General features: G+C 40.6%; 1 protein-coding gene across 13 annotated transcripts in view; it reads left to right on the top strand.

Annotated features, from left to right (window-relative positions):
- Positions 1–19,648, top strand: part of ppfia4 (PTPRF interacting protein alpha 4) — a 59,868-nt gene that overhangs the window by 13,915 nt on the left and 26,305 nt on the right. Inside the window, exon 1 of one of the 13 annotated variants that reach the window (XM_039797225.1) lies at positions 11,739–11,890. The exons of 11 other annotated variants lie outside the window; for them this stretch is intronic. Coding sequence is in view for 1 of the 2 variants with exons in the window: in XM_039797224.1 (XP_039653158.1) it covers positions 15,559–15,621 (63 nt within the window). In the remaining variant the exon portion in view is untranslated. Of the gene's footprint in view, positions 1–11,738; positions 11,891–15,089; positions 15,622–19,648 lie in introns of those variants that run through there. One more of the 13 variants, XM_039797224.1, reaches the window with a different exon arrangement.

Genomic DNA, 19,648 nt, shown 5'->3' with positions numbered 1-19,648 from the left:
CAAATTAAGATTACCAACACACTGATCTGTTCCCTCTCTTCAAAGTCTCGCTCTCCTCCCTTTCTTCTTTCCCTGAGTCTCACTGACTCTCTATCTCTTGTGCTCCCTCGCTCTCTGTCTTATCAGTGCTGATGGCTTTAAGCGCGTGTGCTGAGAGGTCTATTAGTTAGCTATCGTTCTGTCAGATAATGCTTCATATCTCTCAGCTGGTTCACTGTACTTACAGCTTTGCTCTGACTGCATGAGGTGGGGCACAGCTGCTAGAATATGAGATTGGGGCACAAACCACATAATTTAAAATGAATTATTTTTTTTTGGTTGCAGCTTGTGATTGATTTAAGTCTCTTCTTGTTATCCTGATGAATACAAACTGGATACATCTCAAAATGTTCTTTTGAGGTTCATTAACATGCCATATCAAGTGGAAGTGTACATGTGTATATGTCCTGTAGCAATTGCGTGTGTGCATTGTATTAATCTAAATCAGCTCATTAAACTAGGAGGTTGCTTCGTCTCCATAGTAGCCTGAGAACATTTCATTATGTTTATATGAGGATATGCTTATATGTGCATGTATGTGTGTATGCATGTATTTCAATGTTTCAATGGTACAAAGGAAACATTTATTTTGTGATTGCATTGTAAAGTCCATGTAGTTCATCTAATTACAACGCTAATAGCCCGGACCGGTACCACATATTGTAGTTGTGTCTCTGTGGCCAGCTCTGTCTGTCGATGATGAAGGTCAGTAAGCATTGTGGTGCTCCATTAGAATAATGGGGGCTGTGACGTGGCCTGCCCCAGTGCAAGAAGAACATAATTCACACTTAGCTGCTTTTCATCTTTTCATCTCTCAGCTCTCTCCGTTGCCGTATGCCCCGTCTTTTCTTGCCCTCAATTCCACACTCCAATAGCCCTTTTATTTACTAATCCTAACTCTTACATACTCCGTCTCTCTCGCACACACACACAATTAAAGAAACAAACACAAGCTCCGTGTCAGTGACATCAGATGCCTCCAAGATGTTTTTGGATCCTTGAAATTTGGTTTAAACCTCAAGCAGTGCACTTGTTGTAGACAACCTAACAGTAGAGGATATAAACAAAGGATGTTATTGATGCACTGAGTAATTCTTGTGACTATATAATTGGAAATGGCCTGTGGTATATGCAATTGGAAATGGCCTAGATCTGGATAATTACACACCTGTAGTCGACAGCATTCTGTTTGAAGATTGATGGTAGCGCTGTCTGTTTGCTATTAATATACAGCACATTGGGTCATACAGGAATTTTTCAATAAGAGTTCTTTTCAATTTCTAGATGATTTTAATATGGTAGTGCACACACCACAGTGCTTTTTTTGGCAGTATTTGTAAGACAAACAGTTCTAGGAAGGATGGCAACCCTTACTGCTCACAAATAAGCTTCATAATTTCAGTACAGTTTGTGGGTGTGGTATATTTAGTGTTCTACCTCTACTGGAACAATTATTTTTGTTCAACAAGGATATAAAGTTAGTTTGGTTGATGAATATTTAGTGAATTGTATTATGCAAACTGGTAAATAATGGGACAGTTTCCTTATGTGCATTTTCTGTTGGGAAAATTCAGATAGAATATGTGGAATGCTTTGTCCATTGCATACATTGTACAAAGTATAACATGGGATCTGTGTGGTTGGTTTTGATTTGCCTACACGTTATTCAAGCTGCTATTAAATGATGAACATGAATGTGATATAATCTTCTTACATGTAAAAATATGTCTGAGCTTTTTTTGATAGTTTTCAGATCCTAATATGGCTCTGAGTGAGAGACAAATGCACACAGTGTGTTGTCTGCTGCATATGTCTGTTGTCTGATAATAGTGATCCAGACCATTTTCAACAGATTTGTGAGGTAGGAGGAGTTTAAAGGTTTTCTTTGAATAATATGCTGAATTTTCAGTTCGTTTGGTATGGTCGGATGGCTCTAAATACTTTAATAACCATGAGCCTCAGCCATCGTTGCTACAGGGAGAAGTAGAGAGTAAAACAAATCAGAGCGGTAGCAAATTAAAATACCTTGTTGTTGCAAGAAAATCCCTGAATTGTTACTGAAGTCATCCAAAATTGACCCATAATCTGAAAATGAACAGAGTCACTGATGAATGTTTTATCATGTTTCTACAAAGGGTAATGTTGAGCTTCCAGGGTAACTTTAAGCCCCTCAACCAAAATTCTGCTACTGAGTCATGGTGGCCCTCTAACGTTTTTATGCACACAGGCTTGTACCTTTGACTTTTCAATGATATAATCAGTCATTTCCTAACATAGCTGCTTATTCTTTTGAACTGAGAGAGTTTAATGTCCATCCAAGCCTTAAAGATGCACAAACTGCCGTTCAACAGGACTTTGCCTTCTGTATGTTTAAAACAACGCCACTCAGTTGAGTACATAAATTATCCCACAAACATTTTTCCGTTTCTTAATATTACTAATTTTACTAATTTACAATCACTTCTCTATGTTCACACTTGACTAGCATTGTATGTAACAAGGGATACTGTGGTTGTTGATGAAACATGTGCTATCTTTTTCAAACAATGTCAATCAGTGGATCTCCGTGTGATGCTTGATAATATTCAATAATGTATTGCCATATCAAGTGCAGTTGATTTGGAATTTGTTGTGGTGCGCTCAACAATAACAAAACATATAATTACATGGTACACACAACAAGAAGTGTCCACAAAAACACACTGCCAGAATTACAATACAATAAATATAAAAGTGCAACCATGTGGCTCATGCCCTTAAAATCCCCACACACACACACACACAGACACACACACACACACACTCACACAGATAAATATTACACCAGTCAGTTGGCAAAATAATGAAACACCATTCACACATGCTTTCCAGATGTGACAGCTGTGAGCTGACAAATGTCATAAGGGAAACATAAGAATCAAATTATAATTTAATTGCAACCACTGTGTACAATAGTGTGGACACGAGTGGAGGAGTGGGCGGGCATTCGTCCCTTTTGCTCAAGTTAGGTGAAGGCTGCTAAAAGCCCCTGTGAAAAGCTGTTTTAATTTTGACACAATTAAGCAGGTGTCCTCTTGCAAACGAGAGAGGGAATGAGACAAGACAATTGTGAATGAGAAATGGACTGAGACAGAAAGGATGTAGCCTGTAGTTGCGTTACATAAAGGTCATATGAAGCTCGGCAGCTTGCACGAGACAGTGCCGTCTCTCCTCCCATCCCCCCTCTTGACTTCCGCTGCCATCCTCCGATATTCCTCTCCAGTTTCAGTCACATCCTTTTGTCATTGTGATCTGTTCATTTTTGCTTTCTCATATCTGATCCTTAGTTTCCGCTCACCACATCTTGTTCTCTCAGCCCCCTCTCAGCTCCCTCAGCCAGTGCTGGAATGTCAGCATCTTGTGTCAGCAACGTCTTCTCTTCTTTTCTCATCTCCTCTCGTCTTTTTTAATTTTTTTTTTTTTTTTTTTTTTTTTTTTTTTTTTCTTTTCTCTCTTCTTCCTCTCTTTTTTTTTTTTTTTCTTATGTTTTCTTCTCTGTGCCATCTTGTGTAATCTGAGTAATGAATGGGGTGGGCACCCTGGAGGTAGCGCTTTATTGTAATTGGCCCAGACTTTCTGCCAGGGCAGTGGGTGCATTGTGGCTTGTGCCACACACACTCATATACACACACACACACACACACACACGCACGCACACACACTTTTTACAGTTAAAGACTTAAAAACATATCATCATCTGTCTGTTATTAATATATTTTAAAATCCTCCTTTTAACCTACAAATCGCTGAATGGCCTTGCACCCTCATACCTAGCCGAACTGATTAACCCCTATATCCCCGCACGACCACTCCGCTCCCTGGGTACCAACCTTTTAGAAATTCCTAGGGTCAAAAAGTAATCGGCAGGCCACTGTACCTTTTCTTATCAAGCACCATACCTCTGGAATAACCTTCCATTGTACGTCAGAGAAGCCAGCTCTATCACCACTTTTAAATCAAAACTCAAAACATTTCTTTTTTCCAAACATTATGGATCATCATTATGACTTTCTCTATCTTTTGTTTTTACCCTTGTACCACTTTTTATTTCACTTTTATGTACATATATATCCACAATGATTTTAATGTATTTTTTTTATTTTTAATCCTAACTTTTACTGAATTCCCTGTTGTACAGTGTTTTGAGACCATGTCTTATGGTGATATTGCACTTGAAATAAAATTGAAATTGAATTGTTATTGTTCTGTAGCTCTATACTGTTTCCATGGTTGCTAAATTATAGTAATAGATCTCCTTGCTCATAAACAACTCAACATATTGAGGAGTGAGGGTAAGTGATAATAATAATATAATAATAATAATAATAATAATAATAATAATAATAATAATAATAATAATAATAATAATAATAAGATAATGCAAAAAGCATATGTGATGTAGTCTTTGAATATCATGATCAGGATTATATTCTTTATTTTCATTGATGAAGATAAGCAAATTACTAAGCATTTTTTTAAAAGCATACTATTTTTGTCCAGAATTGTCATTGCTTACAATGTCAAATAATGCAAGATCATCTAAAGTTGTCATCAGGTTGTTTTCTTTCCTGTCATTTGCAAAATCACTACTCCTTCCCTCCTCGTTACAAATTACATTTCCTACCTACATTGTCATCATACACACGTTCACACTTACACACACAAACATTAAGACAAGACACAACAGCCCGGTGGGAATACACTAAAGATCCAGTTGGCAGTTGTTAAATGCTGACCCAACGGAATATATGTCCGTCCCTCCCTCCAAGTGTTCCCCCTCACCCTGAGGGCACGCCGCCAATAAGTCCCACAATCACGCACATACATCTACACAGTGTATACTGTTTATTGATCCATATCCTGCAGTCCTCCTGTGTGGCCTTTTACCTATTATACATCTATACATCTCAGCGTGTCTGTCTGTTGGCCAGACAGACTCCATATACAGTATGCTTTGTTGTGTGTGTGTGTGTGTGTGTGTGTGTGTGTGTGTGTGTGTGTGTGTGTGTGTGTGTGTGTGCATGTTTGTGTGTCTTTCTCACCTCCTCACCTCTCAAAGCCCTGCAAATTCGGTCTCCATGGAAACGGGGGTGATGTTGACTTCCTGACACCTTCTGTCCTGTTCTTCTGTCAGCAACTCTGTGTGTGTGTGTGTGTGTGTGTGTGTGTTTCTGTGTGTGTTTCTGTGTGTGTGTGTGTGTGTGTGTGTGTGTGTGTGTGTGTGTGTGTGTGTGTGTGTGTGTGTGGCTTTGTTTGGCTGTGAAGCTCCAACTTTGATGGCTGCTTCTGATCAGCTGCCAAAGCTGAGCGGCTCAGTGTGTTAGTGGGTCTGGCTGAAAGACTATGTGGAGGAATCCCCTGTTCTTTGGGACAGGATGAGGAAAGCAATGATGGACCAGTAGAGAACAAACACAGAATAGTACTGTACTGTACTGGATGTACTGCATGTTTCAGCCATTTTTTGGGCGGTATTTACAGAAGTTCATTGGTTCCTGCTTCTTGAATGTAAATATTAGTTAGTTTTCTTAGTTTTCGATAGTAAAACAAAATATCTTTCCGTCTTTATGTTTAAACATGTTATCTTGGAAATTGTGATGAGCATTTTTATTTGTTTTCTGACATTTTGTGGTCAAATATATATATATATATTTTTTTATATTTATTTGTATAGGGACAAGTATGTAGCATAGACCTATGCCCCAAACCACAGCATTTATAGCCTAAGCTAATTTGTAATGCATGTCCCTAGATGGTCCCTTTTTTAAATACAATAACTCAACACATAAAAGACAGCCGAGAACACAAACTCATCAATAGCTACATACCTTAAAATGCAAAAACTTACAAGAAAATACAGACGAAACATTACAAAACACAGACTAATGCAATAAAATAAATCACCATACAACAGGAGCACCAGATTATTCATGACTACATTTGATTAGTTATGGGTGAAAATAATAAAAAGAAAAAATAATAATAATAATAATACCCTACTGTGACATTGTCACACTTTACAGTTTAACAAAGAGTTCAATAAACCATCAGAGCTCAGTCTAACTGATGGAGATAAAGAAACGATTCAACAGTTGGAGGGTGCAGATTCGGAAGAGCTGGTACAGAAAAAGAGATGCCATGTCAGAGGTGTGGCCACACTTTGGCGTCAGTAAAGGTGACAGAAAAAACATTATGAAGCTAAAAGTAAATAATGTTGAAAATAGTTGCAGCTTCAAGAGGAAACGAGCAATTTGATATTTCGGCAGAAACACAATCATGTCATGTAATATGACGAGTGCAACAACGACAGCATTTGAAACAGAGCATATTTATTGAAATGAGGGGGTGGGGGGTGCCTTTATTGATAGTAGATAGTGTAGATAGACTAAGGAGAGAGAGTGAGCGGGTGACATGTACCAAAGGTCCAGGATGTTACATGAAACCATGAATAAACAGAGCCTACAGGATTTATTCTTTGATTTTACATTTTAGCAAACGCTGCCTAAAGCATTTCTTAGCTACATCCCAGTTTCCGAGAGTCCAAGTTGATGTTTCAAAATGTCTTGTTTTGTTTTACCAACAGTTCAAACCTCAAAGAAATTCAATTTACTATCATAAGACTGAGAAAACTGTGGATTTTTGGCATTTTAGCTTAAAAAAATTCTTAAAGGTGCTGTAGGTAGGATTGTGAAGATCCAGGACTTGGCCAAAAAATTTGAACATCAACAACTTCTCAGTCCCTCCCCACTTTCTGCTAAAGCCCAAAACAGTCTCCTAAGCCCCTCCCCCCACAAGGGAGAATGAATGTGTGTGCCTGAGCAGTGATTGACACACAGTTAGGCCCTGATTGGTGCATCTGAACAAGGAGCGGTGTAGCCGGTGGTGCCAGAGGAGCCGGATTTTTTTTTTTTTAAATTACCTGCTTTATGTAGTTCTACTCGAACATAGGGTCAGTTTCAGCAAATATGACAGAAAGTTAGTTTTATAAGTCTTACCTACTGCACCTTTAACCATTATCAAAATAGTTGCAGATCATTTTTATTGTATAGTTGTATAGTTTAAGTTCTGCAAGTAATCATCATATGGATTTTAGATTTCATCTACCATTTTCTCAAGGACAGGGTTAATAGTTCACAAAGCAATCAAAAATCCAACACAGAAAGTGAAGATGGTTAATAGGAGAAATATAAGAAACTGATAAAGGGAAAGAAACTTGATGAAGGATGAATTCATTAAACAGCCGTGAGCTCTGCATCCCTATCTACCACACCCCAGCGTAGGCCTTAGCAGCACAGATGTGTGTGTGTGTGTGTTGGTTAGAGGTGTGCCAGGATGACATCATACAGTAGCTTGCTGAGAAGGTCTACTGCAGGCACATGGCATCTACAATATTTATAGACCCCCAGAACAGATGAGCTCACTCAGTCACTCAGTGTGACTGGCTTCACACACACACACACACACACACACACACACACACACACACACACACACACACACACACACACACACACACACACACAGAAAAAAGTGGCAGAGAAGTTACTCACGCAATCTGTGCCACACCCGCTCACATAAATATTTCCTCCTCTCTGGCCTTGAGGAGTATACTGCATACAAGTTGACCATACAGACAACACAATACATGCTGCAATTATTGAACTACATTCAGAATGACCTTGATGTGCTTCAGGATTATTGCTATTATGAAAATATACACACTGTGACATAAAAAGCCTCTGTATTCACAGTGAAAATCAGCTGCCACTGTATGAGTCATAAGGAGAGGGAATGGTACTGTGTGAGGGATTAAACCGGTGCAAAAATAAGGGGCTGCTACAGTAACCACACACACACACACACACACACAGAAAAACACCCACACCCACCACACCACACGCACACGCACACAGACACAAAACACAATAGGCACAAATGCAACACATTAAATGACCCCATCCCCCCCAAACATATTACACACACAGGATTTAAATCCTCATATCCCAAAATAAACAAAATCATTTCTTGGTACATGCAGGAAATACTGTACAGCAAAGTATGATTGAGAGTGACCACTGTGTGTGTGTGTGTGTGTGTGTGTGTGTGTGTGTGTATGTGTTTACGTGCGTGTGTGCATTTTTGTGTGAGCGAGTGACTGAGCGAATGAGCATGTGAGCTTGAGTTACAAGGCAGGAGAGCTCCAGAAAGAAAAATCACATTTCATAAATAAATCATTCAGGGCCTTGTGAGGGATGCGCACACACACACACACACACACACACACACACACACACACACACACACACACACACACACACACACACACGCACACAGCTGCAATGCTTCGTACCATGGCCATCATAGTACGGACCAGATTAGAGGCAAATCATTTTAAAGAGCTGTGTGTGTGTGTGTGTGTGTGTGTGTGTGTGTGTGTGTGTGTGTGTGTGTGTGTGTGTGTGTGTGTGTGTGTGTGTGTGTGTGTGTGTGTGTGTGTGTGTGTGAGTATTTGAGCTATGTAAAGAGTATTTTAGGAACCTGCGTGAGAGAAAGTTGTGCTACATTCTCCGTGCTCCTCTCTCTGTCTCCTCACCATCACCATCACACATTAACACTCCCAAAGGCTATGCTCTGAATGAGCAGTTTTATAAAAGTGCCACTGTCTGAAAGGGGATTTGAGATGAGGTGCTGAACCAACGGTAGAATTGATGAGTGATGAAATGTAGTAGGCAGAGGGACTTTGCATTAAAGTGCTCATATTGTGCTTTTTGTCTTTTTCCCTTTCCTTTATTGTGTTATATATCTTTTTTGTGCACATTATAGGTTTACAAAGTGAAAAAGCCCAAAGTCCACCCCAAAGGGACTTACCATCTCTAACAGAAAACACTGTTCACAAACTGCTCCAAACAGCTCTATTGTAGTCCAGCCTTTACTTCCGTGACGAACGTGCGCCACTTTGTAACGCATGTTATAATGCTCGCCTAGCTGCTAGCATGGCACGCCCTCATACTCTGCAACTGACAAGCTAGCAGTACTTACTGCGCATGTGCGACTCCCAACAAAGACGGTAAGTGCAATGCCTCACTCTGTAGCTAAAACAGAGAGCTCAACACACAGGGTGAAAAGAGGAGCTGCAGCAATGTGCAGTACAACAAATATATGGTGTTTTCTGGAAATTAAACCAAATAAAACTATTCTGGTACAACCTCTAAATACTATTATGAACCTGAAAATGAGCATAATATGAGCACTTTAAATAGTAAAATAAAGTGTATATAACTGATGATATTAGCTGTGGATCGCTTTTATTTATTATTACCCTTTTGTCGTGGTGGATGTAGCTAGATGTGCACATTGGTCGTTTTTCACGTTTGGCATCTTTTCTTTTTTTCAAACAAATCTATTCTTTGTTCTAACCAGTATTATTGTGGAGTAAATGTATCTTAATATTGTAAAGTGCACTAAAAAAGTCAACTCGAACAAACTGATGATGACTGAAATGTACAAATTTACACAATGCTCCATTTGAACCCAGTGTAATCTCTTCCATACTGCAGCTATATTTGTCTCTCTTTCACCTGCTCTTATGTAATGGACTGCACTACCATTGTGTGGCATTTTGTCCATTCACTTCTTATATTTTACATTTTTAGCCATAGTCATAGAACTACTTCAGGTAATTAGTAATTAGGCACACACACACACACACACACACACACACACACACACACACACACACACACACACACACACACACACACACTCTCTCTCTCTCTCTCTCTCTCTCTCTCTCTCTCTCTCGCTCTCTCTCTCTCTCTCTCTCGCTCTCTCTCTCTCTCAGTGGTGTAGAGTTACATTCTGCCACTGCAGTTTGCACTCTGTGAAGGGCAAGAGCAGCGTTCCTGACCTCCACAAACACACACAATATAACACCTAGGCTACTCATTACTCACAGCCATTTTTAGCTACATGAAGGATTGAGAATTTAGAGATTATTGAAAAATATGCCGGAGCTACCTTTGGAGCAGTTTATTTACTCTGAATATGAAGATCAATATTAATACAGCTGTGTTTGGTGCATCTCTTGCTTTCCCCTAGAACCATGATACACTTTCATCTGCAAAACAGAGCAGCTGGGACGGACGGACTGTACGTGCGTGCGTGCGTGCGTGCGTGCGTGCGTGCGTGTGTGTGTGGTCTCTGGAGTGTATGTGTGTTTGCTTGTGTATTTTTTTCAGTAAATGAGGCGGTGTGTAATAGGCGTGTATGTATGCAATGTAATCAGCCAGATTTGACTGAAACTGTGTAAGTGTATCATACATTGGTTAACCATTATTGTCACATGTAGACTTGTCTTTTTTTATTATGAATAAGAAGGACTTGATTAACATATTTTTTAATGAAGATGTGAAAATAAAATAGATTTACATGGATAGAACAAGAACAGACTAGTAAGGGCGGCATGGAGAGTTCAGATGTGAATGTGGATACAAACAGTGCCTGTTGTTTGCAATGATTATGTGCACTGTGGTAGTAATAGGCTTCCCTCTGGGCTGACCGGGAGATTGAGGAGGACACAAGGAAGGAGAGATGGAGAGAGGTAAGCCGTGCGCTCCGAATAAGTGATGAGGACAGCGGGAGAGAGAGACAGAGCTGACACAGGTGCTTTAGACAGGGGCAAGAAGGGAGGAGGTGACTGACAGAGGAGACTGAAAAAAAAAGAGCAGAAGGAGGAGAAGGAGCAAGAGAACGAGATGATGAGGAAGGAGGAAGGAGGTAATCTAGAAGGACAGATAAATCTTGGCAGAGTGATGATTGTGTCTGATGTCTGGGTAGCACAGGGAAACAGCAATGTGTCCATATACAGATATACAGTTTCAATTTGAGTAAGTCTACGTTGCTCTGTGTATCCCTCATAATCAAGATGAGCGCTAAATTGGTAGAAATGCAGATATCGTTATCTAGGTCGCTTCAATTTTAACAGTGCCCTCACAGTTTTCACTTTGTGAGCAGCAGCAACAATCTTCTGGACTTTTTTGCCCTGGGTTTAGCCACTCTGAGCTTGTTGGGGCTGGACACGGATGTATAAAGAGACAAGAGGCTCTGCAGACACTATATAGGGCTTAAAATACCTCGTCCTCATCTGCATGTTTTAGTTTCTTTAATAAGTGAAATAATTAGTTAATTAATCAAAAAATAGTCGTATAATTGTTTGATGCATTTTTAGCCACACTAGCAGTGTGGGATGGCAATTCCAATCTGTCAGTATTGTTGCTGTAATTCCAAACATTTACTAGTTTCAGCTTCTTAAATTAGAAGATTTGGTGCTTTTCTTTGTCTCATATGATAGTAAACTACATGTTTAAATTTTGTCCTGTTAGTCAGACAAATTGAAGGTGTCACTTTGGTTTTTGAGAAACAGTGATGGACGTTTTTCTGATATTATTTAGACTAGAGATTTGAGTTTCAATTTACAATTTAAATCTTTGCATGTGTTATTTATTTTATTTAAAGAGAGAGAGAGAGAGAGAGAGATTTATTTGTCAATCCACAAGGTACATGTAATTGACAGTTGAAATGTATCTTACGCAAACCCCTATTTTTACACACAGCACATGCATCTCGGGGGTAGCGCAGGGTCAACCATGGTTTGGTGCCCTTGGAGCAGTTTGGGGGTTCGGTACCTTGCTCATGGGGCACCCAGGAGGAAAACTGGCATCTTTACAGCTGCCATTCCGCTCTCCATACTTGGTCCGTACGGGGACTTGAACCTGTGACCGATCCAGTTTCATAAGCCAAGTCCCCACAGATACAGGTACAAATACATCCTTATCTCAGTCTCACTTCTCAATCACTGTCACTAAATGCAGTTTTTAGTAAGGTATGTTACTTTTAGTATATTAGTTATTTTAGTTTATTATTATTACGGTGCAAAAAACCAATTCAGCATTTCCAATTTTTTGTTAAACTTTTGAAAGAAACGACTGAAACCAATTTCAATATAATGTTGATTTTTGTGGTTTGGATTCAGTGTGCAGGTGTTGCTGTCTTCTACAACCAAACCTACGCCCCTTATATATATATATGTGTGTGTGTGTGCATTTGTGAATGTATTTGTATTGTATGTGATAGCGGAGGTGATGGGATCGGGGGGTTGCCCTCTGCTCCATGTTATGTTATGATGTAAAATGGCTGCTCTCCATTGAGGGAAGGTTCAACTGAGATTAGCAATGCTTGAGAAAAATAGGGAAGAGAGAGAATGGAGGTGGGGGGAAAAGATGAGAGAGCAGGCATGGAGTAGCTGGAGTGGATAGAGTGTGAAAGAAGTAATCAAGTGTAGTTAGGCAGCAGCAGGAGGAGAGAGACTGAGGTAGCAAGGAGAGAAAGAGAGAGAGGTAGAGAGAAACTGTCAGATAGAAAACTTCTGTGAATTCTGCTACAGGAAAGCTCTTTCTGCTCTTTCAAATGTGTCAAGGTTTTGGAGCTTTTGTCAGTACTGCTGATGTGCATGTGTGCTTTGTGGTGTGTTTTTTGTTTGTTAGTGTGTTCAGTGATTTTTGAATGTGTTCTTTTGTTTTCGGTCTCTGACAATAAATTCAGGTTCTGCCAAGTCGGGCTCCCACTGATGTCAATGATGAGAAAAGATCACCATACATGAATTCTTACCAGCTTCTGTTGTCACTCTTGTTTTCCTGCTTCACCAATTTGTCTTAATCATGGACCTAACTCTTTGCATGTGCAATTAGTCAGATTCATTTCAAAGCTTTCTCTCTCTTTGGACACCACCAGCTACTCTAAAGCTGGTAAACTGGCCTCCTCACGTGCATATTTTGCCTGTTTCTGTGTGAAAATGTATACATGGTGACTTCGGTTTGCTACTAATTTGTGTGAGCACCATGTGCTGCCAGTAGGGGTCTCTGTCTCACCATTAACCCAGATGCCAGCAGTGACCGGTGTGTTTGGCTACTCAGTGGATATAACAGCTGAGGTTCGAGCCTGCGGTGAGCTGCTGTCAGTGGTGGAAGTTACCACAATCACTAAAAAATGTACACATCAGTAGGGACTTGTCTGTCTCACTGATTCATCTTCTACTCTGTCTGTCTGTCTCTCTCTCTCTCTCTCTCTGTCTGTCTGTCTGTCTGTCTGTCTCTCTCTCTCTCTCTCTCTCTCTCCTGTGAACACTGTTTCCTTGACAACCACGTGCAAGCAAGAAGACCTGTGGACAGGAATCATTTTCTATATTTTTCTACATCCATGCACTACCACTCCCAATGGTTATAACGTTAAATGAGCATTTTAATATGTTTTTAACTAATATGGAATCGTTGACTGGGTGAACCCAGTGTGTGATGAAGCACAGGAGAATAGAGGGACGAGAATTAATGAATGAATAAAGAGGGGAGAAATGCAGAATGAAATTAATGAACAGTCGCGTCAGTTGTAACTAATAAGACATTGGCACAACTTAATCGTAGAGACACTCTACTGTAACACACTGTTTGCATCGTGCATGCTGAAACCACGTTTGCTGAGGTGTGTGTTTGCAGAATTGGAATCAGAGTCAACTTTATCGGCCAAGTATGTTGTTACAGGGTCAGGTACTGTATGAATAGGCTAATACGGTACTCTACTTAGAGGCGGGTTAATGTGCATATATTGATAGTATGTGTACTCCAGTTAAAATGATTCAGTGGCTTGTTGAAAATCCAGCTGAACAGATGATCATATAGAATATATGTTATGAAATAGCATCTATACCTGATAACGAGCTTCGTAATAGTGATTTCTCCACATTTCATGTTTTTAGTTGTATACTAAAAATGTAACTAAAAACATGAAATGTTGAAAGTTGTATACATCTGAAGCACAAAACTAATAACAGTTAATGGTGCTGGTGTATATGAGAAGCAGTATCAGTAAAATTACAGACAAATGCACAAATAATACTGAAATCATTATTAAAGGGTGGTCAAAAAAAAGAGTTGTCAAAATCAAAGCAAAAGTGGTCGAGATATCCTATTGGCCAAGCTTAAAAAAATTCCCAGGATGCAACTCAAAAGACCCTCTGTGCCTAGTAACGGCAACGCCCACGACTTTCAAACTCCACACAAAATTTGTAATCCAGGTTTTCTGTTCAAAGAATTTAGTTTTTTAGATCTCAATCCCAGGTTACTTAAGGGACATCACCAGTGTTACTTGACAAGGATCCTACAAGCACAGAAGACATCGTAAGGAAACTCTTTTTGGAATGTTTAGTATTCCCCCTGTTGAGTAAAATGACTATTATGCTATGTTCTTTAGGTGGCAAAAAGGCTGTGGCATCATAAATATGTTATAATATTTTGATCAGGAAGATTTGACCCATTAATGAGGAATAGATTTTCATGTCATGGCACCAAAAGAGAAGTTAAGAATCATGAGTCAAATGCCATCCATTGCAGTGCATGACGATAAAATATTGTTGATATTCTTTACTGCATAAAAGCACCGGAAGGTATTTCAGACTCCTGTCAAGTGCATGCACTGTAAAATCCTACTGAGAGAGGAGGGACAAAACAGGCTGCCATTTAAAAATAGAAAGAATCAGCACGCACAATGTCATGCTGGAGGAAAATGGGTCTCTTGAATTTTTGTTGAGTAAGCAGTGACAGGAGTTTTTATTTGAGGAAATGGAGCGTTTAATTTCTTGCTAATTCTTGGCATTAGTTCCAAATGTGACTCACTGCCTTAACTTTAGTTAATTTCCTATCCTGGCCTGGGACACACATTTATACGGTTTGATAAAGTAGTTATTGGACTTTAACTTATCATTGCACTTACAATAACGAGCGTAGCTGTCCTCAATTTAGGTCATCCTATTCGTCTCATCTCTGGTTTTTCCTGCATCCACTTTGTGTGTGTGTGTGTGTGTGTGTAATAGAGAACAGGTGGCCTGAGCCCCCAGCAGTCCTTGTCCAAACCCTGCCTCATCCTTCCTCCATCAGCTGATCACTATGAGCCTCTCTGTCTGCTCCTCCTCCTCCTCCTCCTCCTCCTCCCTGCATCCTCATCATTTCTATCTCATCCTTTCTCTCTGATCAAAATCATCCATGTTTACCTCAACCCCTGCTCTCTCCCTCTTTTCTCTGCATATCACTGTTTATCCAGCTCCCTACCCTCTCTTTTATCCTTCTCTCTCTCTCTCTCTCTGTCTCTCTCTCACTCTCTCCTTACCCTTCGTCCCCTGCTGTCTTTCGTCCCGGCTGCAGTTAGAGCAGGCTGACTAGAGGAGTGCTGTTGTCCCGAGCGGAGGGCATAGGGAGCAGCACAGAAATTCTCATCTAGCCCTGCTACACTTAGTCTCGATCAGGACTCAGAGGAACTAGCCCCCTTTTTCCATCTTCATCACCCTCTCTTCCCATCACTCCTCATCTTCTCTACCTGTTTCTGTCCCTCTTTTTATGGGGGGTCTGTTTGAGGGATCTGATATGTTTAACCTTCACCATGAACCCAACAGTGAAGATCCATCTTCAGAATGGGACCCACTTTAACACCTACATGTACCAGGTAGGGACTCAGCACCCGTACAGTTTGTGGATATTAACGGTGAAGGATTGTCTCCAGCTCAAATCGTTCTCTCTCTCTCTCTCTCTGTGGTCTCCACGTGTCTTTGCCTGAGTATTGATTTCAGTGCTGATGACTCTTTTCTAGGACTGAGATATGGCCTTCTCTCCACCTCTTCCTCCCCCTTTCTCCTTTTCACCACCATGCCTCAATCAGGCTGCGAGCAATGATTAATGCTTTGCAGTGATGCCAATTGCATGTTGGTTTAGAAATGTGGGCACAACCCCCTCCACTAAGGCTTTTCACTGGTTAATGTGGCTATAGTTGCATGTTTTCAACTTCCAATTGTCCAAGAAAATAAAAGAGATGAATATCTGTCATGCACTGATGAGGAATTATCTCTTTTTCTGTGACTGCTGTGCATGCTTGGTTTATCACATGTTTGCTACAGCATATATGCATGAGAAAGACTCTGCTGATGCACAACAAAAACTCTTTGTGTATCTCCTTTCATCCGAGCAGAGGATGTATTCCCCTCTCTTCCTTCCTCTATTCATTTTTTCCCTCTTTCTGGTGCAGGTTTTCTTTTTCTTTTTTAAAAGGAAAGCGGGATACGTGAGTGGATGCTATTCTTAGCTGAGGCCTTCAATGGGCACAGAGAAAGTTATAAAAATCTGCAAGGATTCAACACCTTTGTTTGCTGAACCATAAGAAAATGATATTTTGAAAAACAGAGAGAGGGAGACAGAGTTGATGTGTCAGCTAGGCAGTAAAAATCTTTTTTGCTGCATCAATCAACTTTATGGCCAATAGTCAGGGTATTAAATGACTTTTGATATGCATGTTCTTATAGCATTGGGTTGTTGTTGTTTTTTGCCAGGTTTCGTTTAAAAGCCTTAACAAGTGGTTAGAACTCTTCTAAATTTACTTATGCTTGGGAATTCACACAGAAATCCCTCTTTTCCAAGGTGTTCAGATTCTTTCTTTTTTTTTTACTGAGTTTATTCAAGCTGAGCACATTTGCTGTTGTGCTAGCCTATCAGCGCTTTAGAAGTGAGTCCAGAGCTGCCATGGCTTCAGTCAGTCTTGGCATTATCCCTAATGTGCTTCACTTATTTGCTCATGACTCTCAAAGATTATGCAGAAGCCTAATTTTACTGCATTTGTCTCTGCCCTGAAGAATAATCCCCCCCAAAAATGTGTTTGCTTTTTTTTTAAATTTACTTTCCATGTTCTGCAATTTGAAGGGAGAAGCATTTAGAAAAAAAAATTCAGTGAGAGTTGTTCCAACACTCTGGGGTGGAGATCTGCCAAGTGCTGCAGTCAGCTGCTTCACTCCCCGGCCTCCAGAGCTGTCACACCATCATGCAGAAGGAATATCGCTCAGCGGCTTTGTGCAGCTTTGTGTTTTAGCGTGTGCACCCGCGTGGATGTGCGTCTGCGTTCACCTGAGGAGACGTTCATGGGAAGTTTGCATGCCGCTTTAACACTTCACTTCCCTTTAGAGCTGTTGCCATGGCTACCGCCTCAGTGTGTGGGGTGGCGTCATGGCAACAGATTACTCACTAGCCTACTTGTGGCCAACACCCAGGCAAGGTGTTGTGGTGGTGGGTGGGTGTCACAGTTCCCGTGCGTAAGATTTTGGCAGAGGAAGGTCGAGCCCACCTTTCGGCTGTTTGCCGCCTCACTCTCTCCGCAGTGGGGATGAGTTACAGATCTGTGACATCTGAGTCTCCCCGGGGACTCACTCATTCTCGAGTCCCTGCATTCATCTTCAGTGTGGCGCTTCAGTGATTTACCGAGATTTACATCAGAGTTGATTTAGTGTCTTTTGGTGCGAGCAAGTGAGAGGAGCTCAGTCATTCTAAACGATCTCTGATGAGGTGTCTTCTTCTTCTTTGCCTCTCCACAGCAGATGATTCTGTAGGTTCTTTCATTTGCACTGTAGAACTTTCTTGCACATTCATGCAGAATTGTTCAAATAAACACCTTCTACCTTGGTTTCTGGGTCACAATACATTGACAGAGTTCAATCAGTCAGACTTTGCTTGAGTTAAAGTCTAAACTCAGATTTTTTTCTGTGTCATTATTGCTGAATGACTAAAGGAAAAGCAAAACTGATGATGAGTGCTTTAAGGAACCGCACTAACGCCCACTTCTGTGCTCAAGAAACATGTTGAATTCATCTACTCAAGTTCTGCTGTTCTTTCCAAGATGCAAAATACACTCTGATTGCTTGGTGGTGTGCACTTGGGCTGTAAGCATCCCCAGATTATCATAAATGATATTGCGTACCACAGCCCTACCCTGTGAATCATTCGATGTGTGAATGAGCCGATAGCCGTGTTTACAGTTTCCATCTCTGTCCTTTCTTGCTTAGTCACATATTTCCTCTCTTCCTCTCATTCCAACAACTGCTGCTCACAGAGACGATGTCACCGTCACTGTTCTCGGGCTTTGGCGGACATCTATTTGTATTTGTTTTGGCTTCAGCCTCCTGTCTTGTTAATCTACCCACACATATAAGAAGTTGCCATGAAGTTAGAGGCTGTTTGTTGCTTAGTGCATTCATTCTTTTAAAAGGTATGTATCTGTAATCTTCAATACATCCCTGGAGTTGTTTGTAAATAGAGAGGGGTAATATATAATTCTGTAACCGCCTTCCATTAGTTAGCGTTACTGCTTTCCTGTTTTCCCCAAATGGCCTTCAGCAAGATGCAGAGAACAAATGTAAATGTGTTCTGCTGAGAGTTATACAGTGAGTGAAGGCAAAGAGAGTAGTTGTGAAAGCAACCATGTGTTAAGAGGAAGAGACTTTTCTAAAGGATGAAATTAAACTTTGTATTCAAAACACAACAGAATGTCTGGTTGCATTGCAGTAAAGTTAGCAACTGGTAAACAACATTTACTCAGTGTACAGGGGAAAACAGAAACAAAAAGAATGAGCACAGAAAAACTACTGCTGTGCAGCAGTGATGGAGTAGGCCTACTCGAGTTCTGGACTCGAGTCTGAGTCGAGTCGCCATTTACTGGGTTTGACTCGACTTGGACGCAATGATGACTTGGAGTTGGATTCGGACTCGAGGATTTATAAAATTGGATTTGAGTTTTCATGAAATACGACTCGGAAGATGGATGAAGTTTCTGGCTACTTCTATGTGTCTTCTAAGTCACATTTGATATTAGATATTAATATCTCCGCCCATCACTCACCTTTTCTGCCACCGAAACTTTGATTCACGCCTTCATCACTTCCAGAATTGACTACTGCAACAGCATCCTCTATGGTTCACCTGCAAAGCCTTAAATAAACTGTGATACATCCAAAACTCTGCTGCCCGTCCCTCACACACACACACACACGTTTCCGTGATCACATCACTCTCGTCCTTCAGAACCTCCACTGGCTCCCTTTTTCCCAACGCATCCAGTTTAAAGTCCTCCTCCTCACCCACAAAGCCCCTCCATAACCAGGCTCCTTCCTACCGCACAGACCTGCTCCACCGCCACAACCCCCCCCCCCCGTAACCTCCGCTCCTCTGACACAAACCTCCTCTCCCCACCACTCAGGACCGAGCACCGTACCTGGGGTGACAGAGCTTTCACCATTGCAGCCCCCTCCCTCTGGAACTCCCTACCCATACACATCCGGGACTGTACTGACCTGAACACATTCAAAACACACCTCTTCTGATTTGCTTTCCACACACAAAAGTCTTACATTTCTCACCTGATAGCTACTGGTTTTATTGTTTTTAATTGCTTTTAATATGCTTGTTTTATGTGTTTCTTTTATTGCTTATCTGTATTAATGTGATATATGTGCTGGTTTTTATTGTAAAGTGTCTTTGAGTACCATAAAAAGCGCTATGTAAATAAAATGTATTATTATTATTATTATTATTATTATTATTATTATTATATAGAGTGCGTAACTGTTTCATACAGGTCCTGGACTCGGACTTGAGTCTGACTCGAGACGCTATTCTCTGGACTCGTGACTCGACTCAGACTCAAACTCCATTAATGG

The sequence above is a fragment of the Perca fluviatilis genome, chromosome 4, assembly GCF_010015445.1.
Source record: "Perca fluviatilis chromosome 4, GENO_Pfluv_1.0, whole genome shotgun sequence".
Classification (NCBI taxonomy): Eukaryota; Metazoa; Chordata; class Actinopteri; order Perciformes; family Percidae; genus Perca; species Perca fluviatilis.
Note: the sequence above shows the minus strand (reverse complement) of the source record. Positions and strands in the feature narration are given on the sequence as shown.